General features: G+C 38.3%; 1 protein-coding gene across 2 annotated transcripts in view; it reads left to right on the forward strand.

Annotated features, from left to right (window-relative positions):
• The first annotated feature begins 968 nt into the window (after window positions 1–968).
• Window positions 969–20,100, forward strand: part of SLK (STE20 like kinase) — a 57,678-nt gene continuing 38,546 nt past the window's right edge. The window contains exon 1 of one of the 2 annotated variants that reach the window (XM_070470122.1): window positions 969–1,397. In XM_070470122.1, the coding sequence (XP_070326223.1) occupies window positions 1,248–1,397 (150 nt within the window). In that variant the 5' untranslated portion in view covers window positions 969–1,247. The remainder of the gene's footprint in view (window positions 1,398–20,100) is intronic. The other variant, XM_070470123.1, reaches the window with a different exon arrangement.

Genomic DNA, 20,100 nt, shown 5'->3' on the forward strand with positions numbered 1-20,100 from the left:
AGAAGTGGGCTTAACTTTCATATATTTATGTCTATTTTACGTACAGATTTTTAACAACAGCTGGAACTGAAATCGAGCATTTGCCAGCGCAGGCACAGTGCACAGGGATTTTTTCCATTGCCTTTACTCCTCGCCACAATCCCCAGATCGGGACCTTGACTTCATCATGAAGAAACTGAGCTTCGGAGAGGTTACCCGCCCAAGGTCAGACAGCTGATAAATTCTGGATCCAAAGCAAACAGCCATCGCATATTCTTCCCTCCCACTCTGTTCTGGGGCTCGTTTGAGAGCGAAGAAGTCCAGATCGGGGCAGCTCAGCGTTCACTCTACACATTTTCCCAGATCCAGAATGGAGGCAACATCCGCTAGCACAACCAAGAGGGTAGTGCGCAAAGGACAACTCTGTCAAAGCCGTGGACTAACAAGGTTTGCTTGGAGGGCAAACCCCGGGGAACCATCAACCGGGTACCCGCTCTATGATCCACAGCGCACCCGGCGCGGGCGCCCGCAAGCCACTTTGGGCCGCCAGCTTGCGGGACTCAACGCGCGTGCGCGGGGCCAGAGGTGCCACCCCCGCGCGAGCGCGCGGAGAGCCGAGCGCGCGGCCGGGGGAGCTGGCGGGCGCGCTGCGGCGTCGGCGTCGGCGCGCGCTCCAGGCAGAGGCTGCGTGGGCTCGGGAGGGAGCGAGGCGGCAGCGGCGGCGGCGGCTGCGCCCCAGAGCCCAGGGGACGCGCGGGCCTCGAGCCGCGGGAGCGGACTGCTGCAGAGGAGACCCGGGGTTTCCGGCCCGGGGCGGGAGAGCTCGGCCAGCCGACTGCTCTCCTCAGAGCCGCCAGCTGCGTCCCTAGCCCGGAGTAGCCGCCGCCCCTGGAGACTCGCTTTGACAAGGGCCTAACCGCCGCGGCCGCTGGCGTCCGGACCGCTCGGACCCGTCGGGCCGGGCCGGGTGGGGACGAGCGCCGGGGCAGGTGCCGCCCCACGAGGGCCGGCCGGGGGCCAGGCGTTTAGCCGTGCAGAGCGCGGGCCGGACTCGGCGGAGGGGCCGCCCGCGCAGCGCCCCCACCCCGTGGGCCGGAGGGGGAGTCGCGCCCCGCCTTCCCCCGGGACCGCCTGGCCGGAGCGGCGGGAGCCCGAACTGCCCGCGCCCGCCGCCGCCGCCCGGGCTCGCGCGGGAGAAGAGGGAGGAGAAACTTTGCCTCTTATTGTTTTTCATCCTTAAGTGTGAGGAACTCTGTCGGGGAGGAAAAATGTCCTTCTTCAATTTCCGTAAGATCTTCAAGTTGGGGAGCGATAAGAAGAAGAAGCAGTATGAACATGTGAAGAGGGATCTGAACCCGGAGGAGTTTTGGGAAATTATAGGAGAGTTGGGCGACGGAGCCTTTGGCAAAGTGTACAAGGTAAGGGGGAGAAAAGGGAAGTTACACTTGAGAGATCAAATAGCCAGCGACCGGGAGTGGCACGAGGATTTCTCGCTCCCGCGTCCCGTTCCTGTCTTTGGGACCTTCGTTTGACTTCCTAAACGTACGTTGAAACTTTATTTAGGTTTCCATCCGAGGAGTAGCTAAGACTTAGGGTTTAAGGTTGAACAAAATAGGGCCTGGATGTAGTTTAAAGAATGGTTGCCAGAGGGAGGCAAGGGATACAGCCTGCTCTGTTCAACGTTAAAGGAAGTGAGGGTGTTCTTTCATTAAAAGGAGGGGTCTGGTTTGGCCCTTAAGTGTTTTCAAATCAGAAACTCATTATACTTTAAAGTGGATTTCTATTTTTCTGTTAAGCTGTTTGCATTCATATATATGCTTACACTAAAATAGTACCCTTTTGGGGTCCAGGGTATGTATTTGGTTGTATCTATAGCTTATACATAACCAGTCTCTTGGGATAAGAGCAAAGCGATTGCTACTTGCAGACTATTCTTGAGTTGGTCGCTTGACAGCATAGTGTAAAATGGAATGTAATTTCTGATAGAAAATTTCCAGGAGGAAACCTGCATCTGATACTAGTTTCTAAATATAAAAGCATCGACTAGAAATCCATTCCAGGGCCCAAGAAATTAAAAAATACATACCCCCCATATATATATACACACACAAATATTTTTTATACCCAGATATTCATTTCAGTAGAAGGAGGTTTGCTGTTTCAGTCTGAGGGCATTTGTGTTAAATGTTTACTATCCTGTAAGGAGTATATGAATGATGTCATTGGGATATTTTCATCTGAAGGGTGAGGTTTTATGACACAGTTTTTAAGGGGAAGGACCCACAGGGTTGCCTAGGTGTGAAATATAAATAACTTATGTTTAACTTACACTTAATTTGGCCCCCACAAAAGTCTTGGGAGACATGCAGGTCAGTAGTATCTCCATTTCATAGATGAGGATGCTGAGACCCAGAAAATGTTCCCATTCACACCAGTCACAGCCTAGATTTGAACTCAACCCTTCTGACCCTGTGTTTATGATTACTGTTTTTTTTTTTTTTAACTTAAACATCTGGTGGTAGAAGTGATAGCATTTTTCCTTCTTTCTAAGCACCATCCCACCCTGCCTTTGCACTGGCTCTAACACATCTCAGAGCCCCGCCTTCTTAGTGTGAAATATCCACTCTTTTCTGTGTGCTTTCAAAACACATTGTTCACATTGCTGCTATGGCACTTGTCACATGTTAATGTGTTTATGTTATTATGATAAGACCAGGGGCCAAATTATGATATACATTTGACTTAATTCTATTGCCTTCACACATAGTGCATTTCTCTTTGTATTTGTTGAAATGAAAGAATGTGTGTTACCTGCTTGTGAGTGCTGTTGATGCTCTTGTGTGCTGTGAAAGTTGACTGAGTAAACTTCAGTGCCTAATGTAGAGGGTATGGATTTCAACAAGAGCTTACAGTATAGATGTGTGGTCGACAGGGCTTTTAGTGCAGTGGGGAGATCCTTCTGGGAGTTAAGAATTGTGCTTTATTGCTGGTTGTCACAAATGAGCTTTGAGGTCGTGGACAGGACACTTAATGTCTCTGGACCTCCTTTTTCATAGCTGGAAAATCATAGATTTCCTAAATGTTTAGATTCCTTTACCCATTAATGTTGCGTGAGTATGCAGTTATCTAGGAAAGACAGTAATAAATCCTCAAGGCATCTGGGATCTGGTAGTTAGAAGGCAGTAGGTGATTATGGGCAGTTTTCATGGTATAAATGTTTTATTGAATAGAAACAGTGTAGTATTAAGACACTGGCTCTGGAGTAGGACTGTATCTTGGCTCCCTCAATAGCAACCTCTGATGTTGGGTAAGTTACTTAATCATTCCATGTCTCATTTTTCTCATCAGTAAAACCTACTCCTCAGTTTGTGAGAATTAAAGGAGATAATAAATGTAAGACACAAAAAAGGGCTCAGGAAATGGCAGAAAATTACTGTCATTATATTTAGAGCTTGAAAACGAAATATGGGATGGGACAGGAAAAGGGACCTAGGAAGATAGTAAAACCATTTTCTGGCACAGGCAGATTATCTTGACATGCTAATACTTTGATTTAATTCTTTCATTCACCTGCAAAGTGAGTATGTCTTCCTATAGTGAGATACCTATTGAAAATTTTCTGAAAAATAAGAGCCTTACACCATGTAGTTTAACACTGTAAGACTGTGTCAAGGATACTTTTTGTGGGTTTGGTGTATATTTTAGTGTGATATTTGAAGAATGGGAATTCTTTGCATCTTTTCTTTTTTGTCTCACTATTTTATACTTCCAAGGAGTAAGCTGTGAGCTTTTTAAAACAAAATTTAAAATTTAAACTTATCTCACCTGTTATGTCTTTTTCCTAACCTCTTTTACTGTCCAAGATTCCTTAGGAAATTTAAATTTATAAACTTCCTTCTGTGTAGGAGAAAAAGCAATCAAACCTTACAATAGTATGTATAGTGTGCACTATAAAGCTGTTTCTGAAGTTGATTCCAACTATCATTTGATTATAACTGTTTACAAAGATTAATTTCTAAATAGGCAATTGTCTTGTGTATTTAGTTTGTTTGAAACAGTTTTTTCATCATATAGCTGTATTCTTTCTTTAGTCTTGCACTACACAGCTCTGTAACAGTTACTTTCTTGCTTGAAATATCTTCCCAATTTTAAATTTATTTTCTCTTTTTTTAAATAGTATTATTTGACATATAAATGAAGATATGTAATATCCCTCACATTTTTTATGTTTGGATTTCTGTTGCTTTTAACAGAAAAAAAGAAAGAATGCCATAAAATGATCCGTTGAATTGAAGCTGGGCTACTGACTTGTGCTGGATGAAAAGTGATTCATTTTATGATCCTGATGGGCATGCGCCTTTTTAAAAAATAGTGAAACATATAATCATTATATTGAAACATACAACACATATATGTACATTTAGCGAACAGTAATAAAGTGAACTCAGTATTAACAACCATCAGAGTAAAGGAATTCTGCCAGTATGCCAGAATCCTTTTCACCTCCTTTCTGAATTTATTCTGCTCTCCCACTAAAGGAGACCACTATCCTGTCTGTAAGTTATTCATTTCTTTGCTTTCCTTATAGTTTACTATCTAGCAGTGTATAACTAAGCATCATAACTTTAGTTTTGTGTGTGCGAGTGTATTTTGTGTCTTACCTCTTTGAAAATCAGCTTTAGGTTTGTGAGATTTGTCTTTGTTATCACTAGAGCTGTAGTTAATTTTAATTGTTGCATAGAATCCCAATATATGATTATATTGCTGGTTATTTACCATTGCTCTGTTGGATATATCAGTTGTTTTCAGTTTTTGGCTTTTATACTGGTGCATGTATGCATGAATTTCACTAAGACTTAACTTAGAAGTAGAATCGCTAGGTTATAGGGTAGTGTATCTTTAATTTTACTAGACTATACCAGTTTACACTCCCACCAGCATCCTATGAGAATTTTACTTACTCTGCATTCTCTCCACCGTTTGATATTGTTGAAATTTTTAAGTTTTGACAATCTGATGTTTTATTTTTCATTGTGGTTTTAATTCATCTTTTCTCTGACTACTTTTAAGTGTTTCTTTTCATAGGATTGTTAGTATGGATTTCTTCTTTTGTGTTCAGTGTCTTGTTCATTTTCCTCTTGGATGTCTTTTTCTTGTTTATTTGTTGTGTATTCTGGATTTTAACCATTTGCTAGTTATGGCTATTGCAAGTACATTCTTCTTCTGTGCCTATCTTTTCATTTTCTTTATGGTATCTTTTTATGAACAAGAAATTCTTGATTTTAACATCAGTTTTGTCTATTTTTTTCTTTTTCAGTTAATGCTTTCTGTATTGTATTTGAGAAATTCTTTCCTGGGGGCCCTTCCAGTTGTTGGATGGGATGCTGCCTGATTCATGAATCACCTAATAAAACCAATTTGGTTTTTGAATTTAAAAAAAGGCGAGAAAAGTTTTCCTAACCTTAGATCATGGAGATAAACCACTATCTTATCTTCTAAGCGCTTTTATGATTTTGCCTTTAACATTTGTGTCTACAACCCACTTAGTGAAGATTTTTGCAAATAGTATGAGGTAGGGGTTCCAATTTCCTTGTTTTCTACAGTGGGCACATAGTTGTCCCATGGCTCATCACTGGGGGAGACTGTTCCTCACTGCCCTGCAGCACGTGTCTGTTTCTGGGATTTCTACTCTTTTCATTGATCTGTTCATTCCTTTATCAGTTTTCCACTCTTAATTAGGAAAGCATCCAAACAAATCTCTGCTAGAGAAAGAATTCCTTTTCCTTCTTCTTCAGCAATGTCTGGTATATTCTTGGCTATTAGGGCTTTCATGTACATTTTAGAATTAGCCTGACTGAATTACACAAAGGGCTTCCCATGTGGCTCAGTGGTAAAGAATCCTCCTGCCAATGCAGGAGACACAGGAGATGTGAGTTTGATCCCTGGGTCGGGAAGATCCCATGGAGAAGGAAATGGCAACCCACTCCACTATTCTTGCCTGGGAAATCCTGTGGACAGAGGAGTCTGATGAGCTACAGTCTGTGGGGTCGCAAAGAGTCAGACATGACTAAGTGACAGCCTGCACACACGCATGCACGAGTTACACAGAAAACCTGTTGTGCTTTTTTGAAGGGGTTTTATGGAATTTATAGATTAACTTTGTAAAAAATAACATCTCCATAATACTTAAGTCTTTCCATCTATGCATCTGGTTTATTTCTAGATCTTTTAAAAAAAATATCTGTCAATAATGAATCATAATTTTTGTCTCTAGAATGTTAGGAGCTCAGACTACTTCAGGAGTGTCTTAAATGCTTTGTTTTTGCTATTGGAATTTCCTCCTTGTTTTGATTATGTACATCCTTCAGTAGTCTTCTGAGAAAGGATACATGGAAGGTTTATTTCTTTTTTAAGACTAGGCCTGTCTGAATATGTCTTTATTGTAATGTCACACTTGATGCATAGTTTGATTGTAGAATTCTAGTTCAAAAGTACATTTTTCTTAGAATTTTAAAGACTTTTCCATTCACTGGCTTTTGGCTTCAGGTGTTGCTGTTGAAAGTCCGTTGCCATTTTGTTTTCTGGTCCCTTGTGATCTTTTTCTCTTGATAGCTATTAGAATTTACATTTTATCCTCTGTGCATGGTAATGTACTTTGATATAGGTATTTTTTTTTCTTCCTTTCATTTTGCTGGGCTCTTGGTTAGTCCTTTCAGTTCAAAGACTCATGTTCTTCAGTTCTGTGACATTTTCTTGTTCTTCTTATTTGACATCTCCCTGCTCACCTAATTAAGTGGCTCTTGTTATGGTCTAAGGATTCAAGTAAGAGAGTAAATGGACACTTAATTCTTTTACTTTGCCTCTCTCTGGAGCATCTGAGACCCTTGACCATCATTTCCTTTAAAAAAGCTGGCTTTAAGTCACCATACTCCTGTTTTTACTCCTACCTCTGTATCTACTCTTCAGACGTTTTTGCTGGCTCTTCTTGCTCTTCCTGACTTTCAGTGTTGGGGCTCCACAGGGCTGGATTAAGGCCTTCATCTTTTCTTCTGAGAGCCCATCTTCTCCCGTGGCTTCAGTTACCATCTACATGCAATTTTGGTCTCTATCCTGAGATCTCCTTTTTGAACTCTGGATCCACCCATCCAGCTCTCTATTAGAGCTTTCCACTTGAATGTCTCAGATTTCTTAAACAGCACTGAATGTCACAGATTCCTTGAACAGCAAGTAAAAACATGAATTAATTGAACTCCTGATGTCAGTCCCAAATTTGCTTCTCCTGTGTTCCTCATTCAGTAATTGACATCTCCATCTACCAGATGCATAGACCAGGGACTGGAGGTCATTCTTAACATCTTCTACTTCCTTACCTACCAGACCCAATCAATCACCAAGCCTGTTAATTTTACCTATAAATATTTCTTGAATCTGTCTCTTTTCTTTCTTCATTGTTGTAATTCTAGTCATAATTGCCATTATCTCTTACCTAGACTACTGCAGCATTTTGGTATATTTTTGGACTTCATATAAATATAGTCATACGTGTGTTTTGTGTCTGGCATCTTCTGTTCAACATTATGATAAGAATTCGTCTCTAGTTGCACATAGTAGTCTTCTCATCTTTTTTTTTCATTTGTTCTATAGTATTGCAATATATGAAATACTAAAATTTTCCATTCTGCTTTTGGTGGACTTTTGGATTGTTTCCACTTTTTGTATATTAGGAGTATGACTTGTGAATATTATTATGCATCTTGATGTACATTTACATTCATTTCTATTGGATATGTACCTGGGATATGCACCTAGGTTATCGGATACATGTGTTTTAAGACTCAGAAGATACTGCCAGTCTTCTAAAGTGGTTGTACCAATTTATATCCCCATCAGTAGGGAATGGCAGTTTTCTGAATTGTTCTGTATCCTCAGCAACACTTGCTATTATTATTAATACTATTATTAATATTTTATGTTAGCCATTGTGGTGAGTGAGAAGTGGTTTTATTTACATTTTCCTAATGACTGAAAAAATTGAGTACCTTTTCATGCCTGTTGAGTATTTGGGTATTTTTTCCAGTGAATTTTCCTATTTGCTGATTTAAAAAATACCTTTATCAGTGTATATGAAACACAGAATTCACCCATTTTATGTATATAATTTGGTGAGTTTTAATAAATTAGTACAGTTGTACAACCATGACTACAGTCTAGGTTTAGAATCCTCTTATGACCACCTAAAGCTCTCTTGTGCCCATTTACAGTTAATTCCTGTTCCCACTGGGGTTTTATTTCTCTGGTTACTAATGAGGTTGAGTTCCTTTTTATATACTTATTGGCCGTTTGGATTTCTTCTTCTCTGAAGTGCTTGTTAAAGTCTTTTGGGTTCTTTTTCTCGTTGGTTTGTGGGAGCCTGTATTTTCCTGATACTGATCCTCTCAAGGTACAGGTGATGCACCTTCCTTTCTCTTGCTTTATGGTGTGTCTTTTGTTTCTCTTTATGATGTCGTTCTTTATGTAGGTGTTTCAGATTTCAGTGTAGTTCAATTTATTAGCTTTTTATACATAGCTAGTACTTTTTGTCTTTGGAAAATTTCCTTACCCAAAGTGATGAAGTTGTCCTTCTGTGTTATATTCTTAAAGTTTTATGGTGTTGTCTTCTGTATTAGATCTATAATTAAACCGATGTTGGTTCTTGTCTATAGTATGAAATAGGGAGTCCAGTTTCATTTTTTCCATGTAGATACCTGGTTGTCTCAACACCATTTACTGAAAAGATCACCCTTTCTATATTGCTTTGCAGTGCCTCCATCATATGTCAAATGTCCATATATTCATGATATATCTCTCTGACATTCCTTATTTCTTTAGGATAAATTCTTAGAATTGTTAGGGCAAAATACATGATCATTTATTAATGTTTACTGTGAAATTACTCTAGAAATGTATAAACTTATCTTGAAATTAAATTTTAGTTATGTGAAGAATTTCTATTGATAAAGAGTATTAACTTATTAGGGATAGAGTTAGTTTCTTTGGCCATCACTCTAATTATTGTTCCTTCTCTTCTCTGCATAAATGTAACTATTTGGTTTCTGTATCAACTATCATGGTTTCTTTTTTTTTTCTTCTCTTCTGGCCATGCTGCACAATGTGCAGGATCTCAGTTTCCTGACCAGGGATTGAATCCAGGCCATGGCAGTGAAAGTCACCACCAGGGAACTTCCCATCATCAGTTTCATGTATATGTTCCTCGATATTTTTCTGTATACTTAACATACATGTACATGGGTTATGCCTGCTTAAACAACCCAACAATGGTCTATTTCTGCGCCTTTTTGTTCCTTGACCTTTTTCAAGGATAGTTTTTATCCTTTTAAAAAATATTTGCTTTTTTGATCGATAAAAAGAGTATCTGTTTATTTCATTTTCCATATCTTTGATTTCTAGAGATATTGCCATTTTAAGAATAATTGAATTATCCATATTCTGATGAGCTGTTTTTTGTTGATCTGAAAGTACTTTTTATGTACTGTGAAAAATGAGCACTTTATCATAATGGCACAGTTATTTTAGTTAAATTAATTTATGTTGCTTTTTTGATATTTAAGACATAGTGTTTTTTTTTTTTTTTTTTTTAACAAAATCTGTCAGTGTGTCTCTTTGCTTTTTTTCTTCTTTGCTTTCATGCTTAGAAAAACTTTCCCTACCCAGGAATTAGATACGTATTTATCTATATTTTCTTCTTGACTTTTTAATAGTACAGTTATAAAGAATTTTAATTTTAATTCATCTGGAATTTAGTTTTCTTCTGTGGATTGACACGAAGCTCTATTCACCCTTGTTGTTTAGTCACTAAGTTGTGTTTGACTCTTTTGCAACCCCATGGACTGTAGCCCACCAGGCTCCTCTGTCCATTGAATTTTCCTGGCAAGAATACTGAAGTGGATGGCTATTCCCTTCTCCAGGTTATCTTCCCAACCCAGGGTTCGAACTCGCATCTCCTGCATTGGCAGGTGGATTCTTTACCACTGAGCCACCAGGGAAGGCTCTGTTCCACCCGAAAAAAAAAAAACCCTAAAATATATTTTATCTATTTCTAAAGTTTAAATACTATCTGAAAATATTGCAGAGTATAAAGAAGACTGTATAAAAATAATACCTTTTAGGTTATATCTTTTAGGTAACCTGTTAACAAAAATTCAAGGGGATACTAATGTGGTTAGAAGCTTGAATAGTACAAAAATGATAAAATTGAAAAATGAAAACCTTTCCCACCAGTCCTTTTTCCCAAAGTCAGTCACTGTAACAATATCTGTGTGTCTTTTCAGATAAAATTTTATGCCTGTTTGAGCATAAGTATGAATGCTTGTTTGTAAAGCTGAAAATATATTGGCACACACACATATGTATATACAGGTGAACATAACTGCATATCAAATTGATAACATAGTCATAGTGGAAAAGTGCTTGAAATGATTTTTGAGTGGAGTACTCTGACTAGTGGGATATATTTATTTATTCTTTTATTTATTTTAATTGGAGGCTAACTACTTTACAATATTGTAGTGGTTTTGTCATACATTGACCTAAATCAGCCATGGGTGTACATGTGTTCCCATCCTGAACCCCCCTCCCACCTCCCTTCCCATCCTATCCCTCTAGACTAGTGGGATATATTTAAAGGATAAAAAGAATAGGAAAGAATGCTTGAACTTGATTAAATAGGTTTATTACTAGTGTTTTCTGGCGCTACTCATTGGGAACTGTATAATCACCTAATGTGGTATTTTTTATCAAAGATATTTAACCTGAATCAAATAATGAGGAAACAGACAAATCCAAATAGTGGGACAGTCTACAAAAGAGTGATTTGAAAGCAAGAATGACAGAATGTTAACAGCTGGTAACTCTGGGTGAGGGGTATATGGTTGGTCACTGTCTGTTCACTCAATTTCTTTGAAGGTTTGGATTTTTCAGATTAAAAAAGGAAAGGATCATATTTTTAAATACTGTTTTGCACGTTGCTTTATTTCACTTAGTAATTCTTCTTTTCACATTTTTTCTCCCTTTATATATTGACCATTTTTCTCTTTCTATGAAAGGAGGAAGAAAGTCTCTTTTCAGAATGGGTAACTACTTCTGTATTATGCTACTAAAGTTACCTGGTGTTTATTAAATATTGCATTGTATTTTGTACTCAATACCACATCAAGTCCAAATTCCTAGCATATATACATTTATGTTTTAAAAGAGGTAACTGAAACTTTGAATTGTAAAAATGACTTTAATGTGCTAACTTATCTTTTTTCCTTATAAAATTCTTAGTATTTGTGTTGAATTTCTCTTCTTGACACCAGCTTTTGTTTTGGCCCTTTACTTTTATAATTTAACATTGAGAATGTTTGTGTGGTAATGATCTTCTTTACCATTTAAAAGCCTTTATTTTTCTTGAATTAATTTCCAGAAGTAATATGTCTTTGTCTTATTTCTAAATATTTTAAAAAAATTCTTTTTGTGTTCTCATTTTTTCAGCCTTTCAACTATGTAACCCGTGCAAATTCCTAAAGCTTATCAATCACACAATTATCAAAAATGTTGCAGTTTATTCATGCTGTTCAGAGTCAGCAAGTCCATGAAATTAATGGGAAAACTGTGTTATCTGAGAATTGGTAAAACATTTTAGAAACTGCTGATTTAAGCAACATTAATTTATTATTGACATTCTCTTGTTGGTATCTTGACTGACCAATAACTTAAGTTTTCAGTATATAACTAGAGCAATATAAATAAAGTAGTGTTTGGGAATATAAAGAGAATATAAAGTATATTCCTTTCTTTTTTGCAGAATTCAGGAAATGGCGTGAAAATGTGTTCTTTTAAAAGCATTTAAGTTAATTAATTTGGCCACACCACATGGCATGCAGGATCTTAGTTCCCTGACTAGGGAGGAAACCTGTGCCCTCTGCGGTGGAGAAATCCTTTAAAAAAGGATATCTGTAATATTTTCCGCCTGTTGATGGAAGAGTATGTTGTATGGCTGATCCTCATTATTTGCAGATTCTTTATTTTCAAATTTATCTACTTACTAGAATCTATTTGTAGCCCCCAAATCTGTACATGCAGTGCTTTCACAGTTATTTGTGTACACTTGCGAAGCTATATAAGATGTGATCCCTAGATGCTCTTGTTTCGAACTGAGATCGAACCTGGTGGTGCTCTGTCTTGTCTCACCTCATGCAGAGAGGTCCAGAGGATGGAAACAGGAGGGGGCTGTATACTGTAGTGTAAGAGGCTCCTGGTTTGGGACCAGTTGGATGGGGGCACTTGTTGGTGCAGCTTCGAACAAATCACCTATTTCTGAACTTCATTTTCTCGTTTGTGAAACAAATAGAATCTACCAGGATGAGTTGTTTGAGATCTAAGGTTATAGTCTGTGTGGGGCAATGTGTGTGTGTATTTCTTCTAGGAGCAGTGGTTCAGTATTCACTAATTCAGGGTTTGTAGTGACTCTGTAGAACAAATGAGAATAAATAGTGGAAATCAACTGTGTATCGTTGCTAAGTTATGTTGAGTAATTTTATTCTTTTTTTTTTTTTTTGAGTAATTTTATTCTTATTTGATATTCACTCTTATTCCTACCAAAATCTTACTGGGTTCTGAGAAGATCACCAGGATTAGCATGTAATATAAAACAGTTAATAGTATCTAAACAGTCTAAAACTATTTTCTTTCTGTAGTGCTTTTTTTCCCCCAAACTGCTCTTTGGAAATTTGAATATTTATTAACCAAATATTGAATACTACTGTGTCTTAGTTCTCCCATCTATAATCCTCATCTCCAAACACCCCTTTCTGAGGTTCTGCTTTGTGATGTTGTTCTGAGATTTTTGCAGATCACCGTGTCCGTCTTGCCAGGGGCTCACTTTCAGGTTTCTGAAGTATTGAATACGACAGGAAGGCTGCGAGGAGGAGGAGAGCGAGCTCACATCTTCCTGTTTCCGGTGGCTCCCTGTCTGCCTTGCTGTTACTCTGACCATCGTCCTAGTGGAGCTTCTCACCCCAGCAGTGGCTGTCCCAGATTCAGTTTGTAGTTTTTCTGACACTCACAGAGCTAGTCTTATCCTTCTTACCCTTACAAACGCCAGCTCTGATTGGCTCGTCCCCTCTTCCTCAAAAGGTACCCTGGTCTCACAGGATCCCTCTTCCAAGTTCAGACTCAGCAGTAGCTGAGCAGCACTCTCTCCTCAGGGATCTGAGTTTCAGCTCTGCAGAATCTTTTCCTTCAAGTTGCTGAGTTTGTGTCATTGCAGCCTCTTTCATTGGCTCCTGTGATTCGTGACGATAAAATCATAGTGATTTTTAAGTGATCATGACTGATTTCTGAAAACTTTACCCATTGAAATTATAGCTCCTTTAAATTAACATCTGAGTGTTTGTTATTTCATTCTTGTTTTTATTAACATTTGTTTAGTTAAAATTTTGTCTAAAAATTTCCTGCTTTTAAGTAGTAGATGCGATTGTTTCTTTTTAACACCTTATTTGCATTGTTTGTTTAAAGTATGGTTTTGCACACATCAATTTATTTCAGTTTTGAATTTTAGAGTTCTCTGGAACCAGATCATGATGAATATTTTCAAGCAGTAATGTAAGAGGCACTATATTTTCTAATTAAATTTTATTTATTATTTATATTAAACCAAATGTTACTGTCACTGACTTAATCAGTATATCCAGGGCAGTGGAATAATGAAATTTGTTGCTACAAAGAACTTTAGAGATTATCTATTATTAATTATTTTTGCTATTTCATGCCATTCTATTAACAAGTAAAAGGTATATCTGTAAAATCTCTCCTGCCACGGGTAGAGGCATGCCAAAGAAGGATGACTTTTTAACTCTGCTCACAGTATCCTTGGTCTCTCACCACTGCTTGTATTTTATGGTGTCCTTTTCAAGGACAGTTGCTCTGCTTTCCTTCTTCCTGAAGTGTTACATTAAAGTGGTAAGAGGAGGACATTTCTCACTGGCTTATTTCCTGACTTGGGGGAGGGTGAGTTCTATGTATTATTTTTTCAACTGAAGTGTCTTTCTTAGATAAACTTAATGTCATGTTTCACCCAGTTATGATAGACCTTCAACTTTTTAACATTTCTGAAACTGGGATAAGTCCCGATTTATTGTTTGATGCCTTAGTATTGTTCGCCAAGTGGCAGCTGTGATATATATGTCATTGTGCACTGTGAATGTAGTTGCATCTCAGGTATCATACAGTTGCAACCCGTTGATGTTTCAATCAATAAACCATTTAAGAATGTTGTGAAGAAAGAATGTGAGTCCTGGTTGTCATCTAAAAGCTTCTTTTAGCACCTGTGATAAGATCAAGAGAATATCAGCATTATGATATCAGAATAGGAGGTAGTAGCTTCAAAGAAAATTTTCGAGACAGTAGTAGAGGAATACTTTTTAAAGAAATGCTGTATCACCAAAGCTTTTCGTGGCCAGAGAATAATATTGTGTGAAAACACAGACATTAGATAATTCTGAGTGAAAAAGTGACTCAGAAGAGTTAAATGTGAAGAAGTGTTTTATTTTTCCTGTATTTACAAAGATAATATATAATAGCAATTTTTCTCTAGATCTATCCAAAAGAGCTCTTAAAAAGGAATAATGTGAAAATTCTAAATGACAAACTTCTGTCATTGTTTATTAGCAGTTTTTCTTTCTTTGCAGAACATAAGATAATGGGCTTCCCTGGTAGCTCAGTCAGGAGAGAATCTGCATGCTATGCAGGAGACCAGCTTTCGATCCCTGGGTGGGGAAGATCTCCTGGAGAAGGAAATGGCAATCTGCTCCATATTCTTGCTTGGAAAATCCATGGACAGAGGAGCCTGGTGGGCTACAGTCCCTGGGGTCACAGAGAATCTGACATGACTTAGTGACTGCACCACCATTCTCTGAACCCTGAACATTAGGGTTACTTTGTTAGTAGTTAGCATTAATTTCTACCTCTGTTTTTACCTAAGGAGGTAAAATGTAGCAAAGTCTACTTAGGAGAATTCCCACATAGAGGCTTATACCTAGTTTGCTTGTTCTTTCATCATCATCTCCAAGATTAGGTAATAGATCCCTAAGAAATATCCCATAGACTGATGTTTTAGTACTTTATTGCCTCCATAAAAATAATACATGTCCATTTAAAAATGTAAACAGTGTGAAAAATACAGAGAAAGTCAAAGGCACATGAAACTCTGCCATCCCCCAATGGTGTCTTTCCAAGTATTTCTTATATAACTATCCCTATATAAAAATGATGTGTCGTTTTTGTAAAATTGCATACCTTTCCTGTTTAGTAAGTTTCTTTTCTTCCATTTAGCAATATATTGTGGTTTGTTCTATATTAAGAAATATTAATTGATTAATCAGTTTTAATGGTTGCATAATTCTCCATTATAGAAGCATACAGAATGATTTAAGTAGGTTTTTGTTAATGGACATTTGAGGCTGATTAAGTTTTCTTTATTATAAACAGTGCTTTGATGAATGTTTTCTACATACAAATATTTTTATTTTATAAAATTTTATCCTTATAAATTATTAAAATGAAATCGGGCATTTGCTTATTAAAGATAATTATTACTAGCTTTTGAAAGTTTGCTGTTTTTTCTTATAAAATGATAGATTTGCTGATGTGATGGTAACATGCATAATGTTCAAAATCTCCTTTAAAGACCTTTGTGTGCGCGCGCAGTCACTCAGTCTTGTCCAGCTCTGCAACTCCATGAACTGTAGCCCACCAGACTCCTCTGTCCATGTAAAAAAGCCTAGTAGTATTTTATGATTTGATTCCTAACTTTAAAATAATGATCTTGTACTACACATTTGGAAACCTTCCCTTTGTAATAAATGGAAGTGATAAGTTATTCAGTTAAAGAAAGAAAATGGAAAAGTTAAAGTACTAAAAACAATGAAAAATAATTAAACTGATGGAAATATAGGGAAATTGGGAAGGGTAATGATAAAGAAAGAGTTTTGGAAACAGCCTGGATTTGAATCTCGATTCTGCCTCTTACTTCTTGACCTTGGGGAAGCATTTTAATCTCACTAAGTTTATTTATCCTCCTTTAAAGCAGGAATGCTAATATATCATGGTATCATTTTGAGGATTAACTAGTAATAGTAATAATTCCAGGTAACGTTTTCGAATCCTTTTTACTGTGAATGGCAGGCAGTGTATTAAATGTTTATTTTTTTCCTTGGCAGATATCTCATATTAATTCTCACAAACGTGTTTTATTGATGAGGAAGCTAAGTCTAAGAGAGGGATTTTATAAGTTGCCCAAACAATGTAGTTATTAAGTGGCAGAATCAAAATTTGAACCCTAAGAGTCTGATCCAGTAGAACCTGCAACTTGAAGTTCTATCTGTATTAAGCACTTAGCATGTATCTGTTAATATTTATGTTTCAGTTCAGTTCAGTTCAATGGCTCAGTCACGTCCAGCTCTTTGCGACCCCATGAATCGCAGCATGCCAGGCCTCCCTGTCCATCACCAACTCCTGGAGTTTACTCAAACTCATGTCCATCAAGTTGGTGATGCCATCCAGCCATCTCATTCTCTGTCTTCCCCTTCTCCTCCTGCCCCCAATCTGTCCCAGCATCAGGGTCTTTTCCAATGAGTCAGCTCTTCACAGCAGCTGGCCAAAGTATTGGAGTTTCAGCTTCAGCATCAGTCCTTCCAATGAACACCCAGGACTGATCTCCTTTAGGATGGACTGGTTGGATCTCCTTGCAGTCCAAGGGACTCTCAAGAGTCTTCTCCAACAGCATAGTTCAAAAGCTTCAATTTTTTGGTGCTCAGCTTTCTTTATAGTCCAACTCTCACATCCATACATGACTACTGGAAAAACCATAGCTTTGACTAGATGGACTTTTGTTGGTAATGTCTCTGCTTTTTAATATGCTGTCTAGGTTGGTCATAACTTTCCTCCCAAGGAGCAAGCATCATTTAATTTCATGGCTGCAGTCACCATCTGCAGTTATTTTGGAGCCCCCCAAAATAAAGTCACTGTTTCCACTGTTTGCCACTTTAGAAGACAGTTTGTCAGTATCTTGCAAAACTACACATACTTTTACCATATGATCCAGTAATTCTGCTCCTTCGTACTTATTCAGAGGAGTTGAAAACTTACATCCACACAAAAAGCTGCATGCAGATGTATATAGCAGCTTTATTCATCATTGCTAAAACCTGGAAACAACCAAGATGCCTTCAGTTGGTGAATGAATAAACATTGCCTACTACATCTGTGTATCCAGCGATTATTTAGCACTAAAAAGAAATTAGGTATAAAACCATGAAAAGATGTGGAGGAATCTTAAAGGTATGTTACTCAGTGAAAGAAGCCAATCTGAAAAGGCTACATACTGTATGAAAAACAGAAAACTATAGAGATAGTAAAAAGATTAGTGGAGGGGTTAGGAGAAAGAGTGGGATGAATAGGCAGAGCATAGAGATTTTTAGGGCAGTGAAACTATTCTGTATGATATTAACGTGGTGGATACATATCATGTATTTTGTCCAGACCCATAGAAGGCACACCAGGAGTTCATCCTAATGTAAACAATGCACTTCAGTTAGTGATGATGTGTCAGTATAGATTCCTCAGCTTTAACAAATGTACCACTCTGGTGCAGAATGTTGGTAGTGGGGAAGACTGTGCATGAATAGGGAAAGGATGTATATGGAAACTCTTTGTACTTTCTGCTACATTATATCTACTTTCTGTATATTATATCTTCTACTGTGGGCAAGAATCCCTTAGAAGAAATGGAGTAGCCATCATAGTCAACAAGAGAGTCCAAAATGCAGTACTTGGATGCAGTCTCAAAAATGACAGAATGATCTCTGTTCATTTCCAAGGCAAACATTCACTATCACAGTAATCCAAGTCTATGCCCCAACCTGCAATGCTGAAGAAGCTGAACAGTTCTATGAAGATCTTCAAGACCTTCTAGGACTAACACCCAAAAAAGATATCCTTTTCATTATAGGGGAGTGGAATGCAAAGTAGGAAGTCAAGAAATACCTGGAGTAACAGGCAAATTTGACCTTGGAGTACAGAATGAGGCAGGGCAAAGGCTAAAATAGTTTTGCCAAGAGAATGCACTGGTCATAGCAAACACCCTCTTCCAACAACACAAGAGAAGACTCTACACATGGACATTACCAGATCATCGATACTGAAATCAGATTGATTATATTCTTTGCAGCTAAAGGTGGAGAAGTTCTATACACTCAGCAAAAACAAGACTAGGAGCTGACTGTGGCACAGACCATGAACTCTATTGCAGAATTCAGACTTAAAGAAAGTAGGAAAAACCACTAGGCAATTCAGGTATGACCTAAATCAAATCCCTTACGGTTATACCCTGAAAGTGAGAAGTAGATTCAAGGGATTAGCTCTGATAGAGTGCCTGAAGAACTGTGGACCAGAGGTTTGTGACATTGTACAGGAGGCAGGGATCAAGACCATCCTTAAGGAAAAGAAATGCAAAAAGGCAAAATGGTTGTCTAAGGAGGCCTTACAAATAGAATAGAAGAGAAGTGAAAGGCAAAGGAGAAAAGGAAGGATATACCCATTTGAATGCAGAGTTCCAAAGAATAGCAAGGAGAGATAAGAAAGCATTCCTCAGCGATCAGTGCAAAGAAATAGAGGAAGACAATAGGATGGGAAAGACTGGAGATCTCTTCAAGAAAATTAGAGATACCAAGGGAACATTTCATGCAGAGATGGGCACAATAAAGGATAAAAATGGTATGGACCTAACAGAAGCAGAAGATAGTAAGAAGAGGTGGCAAGAATACACAGAAGAACTATACAGAAAAGATCTTCACGAACCAGATAACCACGATGGTGTGATCACTGACCTAGAGCCAGACATCCTGGAATGTGAAGTCAAGTGGGCCTTAGGAAGCATCACTACAAACAAAGCTAGTGGAGGTGATGGAATTCCAGTTGAGCTATTTCAAATCCTAAAAGATGATGCTGTTGAAAGTGCTACACTCAATATGACAGCAAATTTGGAAAACTCAGCAGTGGCCACAGGACTGGAAGAGGTCAGTTTTCATTCCAATCCCAAAGAAAGGCAGTGCCAAAGAATGCTCAAACTACCGCACGATTGCACTCACCTCACACGCTAGTAAAGTAATGCTCAAAATTCTCCAAGCCAGGCTTCAACAGTACATGAACCATGAACTTCCAGATGTTCCAGCTGAATTTAGAAAAGGCAGAGGAACCAGAGATCAGATTGCCAACATCTGTTGGATCATCGAAAAAGCAAGAGAGTTCCAGAAAAACATCTATTTCTGCTTTATTGACTATGCCAAAACCTTTGACTCTGTGGATCACAATAAACTGTGGAGAATTCTGAAAGAGATGGGCATACCAGACCACCTGACCTACCTCTTGAGAAACCTGTATGCAGGTCAGGAAGCATCTGTTAGAACTGGACATGGAACAACAGACTTGTTCCAAATAGGGCAAGTAGTACATCAGGGCTGTATATTGTCACCCTACTTATTTAACTTGTATGCGGAGTACATCATAAGACTCACTGGGCTGGATGAGGCACAAGCTGGAATCAAGATTGCTGGGAAAAAATAACAATAACCTCAGATACGCAGATGACACCACTTTTATGGCAGAAAGTGAAGAAGAGCTAAAGAGCCTCTTGGTGAAAGTGAAAGAGGAGAGTGAAAAAGTTAGCTTAAAGCTCAACATTCAGAAAACTAAGATCATGGTATCTGGTCCCATCACTTCATGGCAACTAGATAGGGGAACAGTGGAAACAGTGAGAGACTTTACTTTTGGGGGCTCCAGAATCACTTCAGATGGTGATTGCAGCCATTAAATTAAAAGATTCTTGCTCCTTGGAAGGAAAGTTATGACCAACCTAGACAGCATATTAAAAAGCAGAGGCATTACTTTGCCAACAAAGGTCTGTCTAGTCAAAGCTGTGGTTTTTCCAGTAGTCATGTATGAATGTGAGAATTGGAGTATAAAGAATGCTGAGCATGGAAGAATTGATGCTTTTGAACTGTGGTGTTGGAGAAGACTCTTGAG

The sequence above is a fragment of the Odocoileus virginianus genome, chromosome 7, assembly GCF_023699985.2.
Source record: "Odocoileus virginianus isolate 20LAN1187 ecotype Illinois chromosome 7, Ovbor_1.2, whole genome shotgun sequence".
Taxonomy (NCBI): domain Eukaryota; kingdom Metazoa; phylum Chordata; class Mammalia; order Artiodactyla; family Cervidae; genus Odocoileus; species Odocoileus virginianus.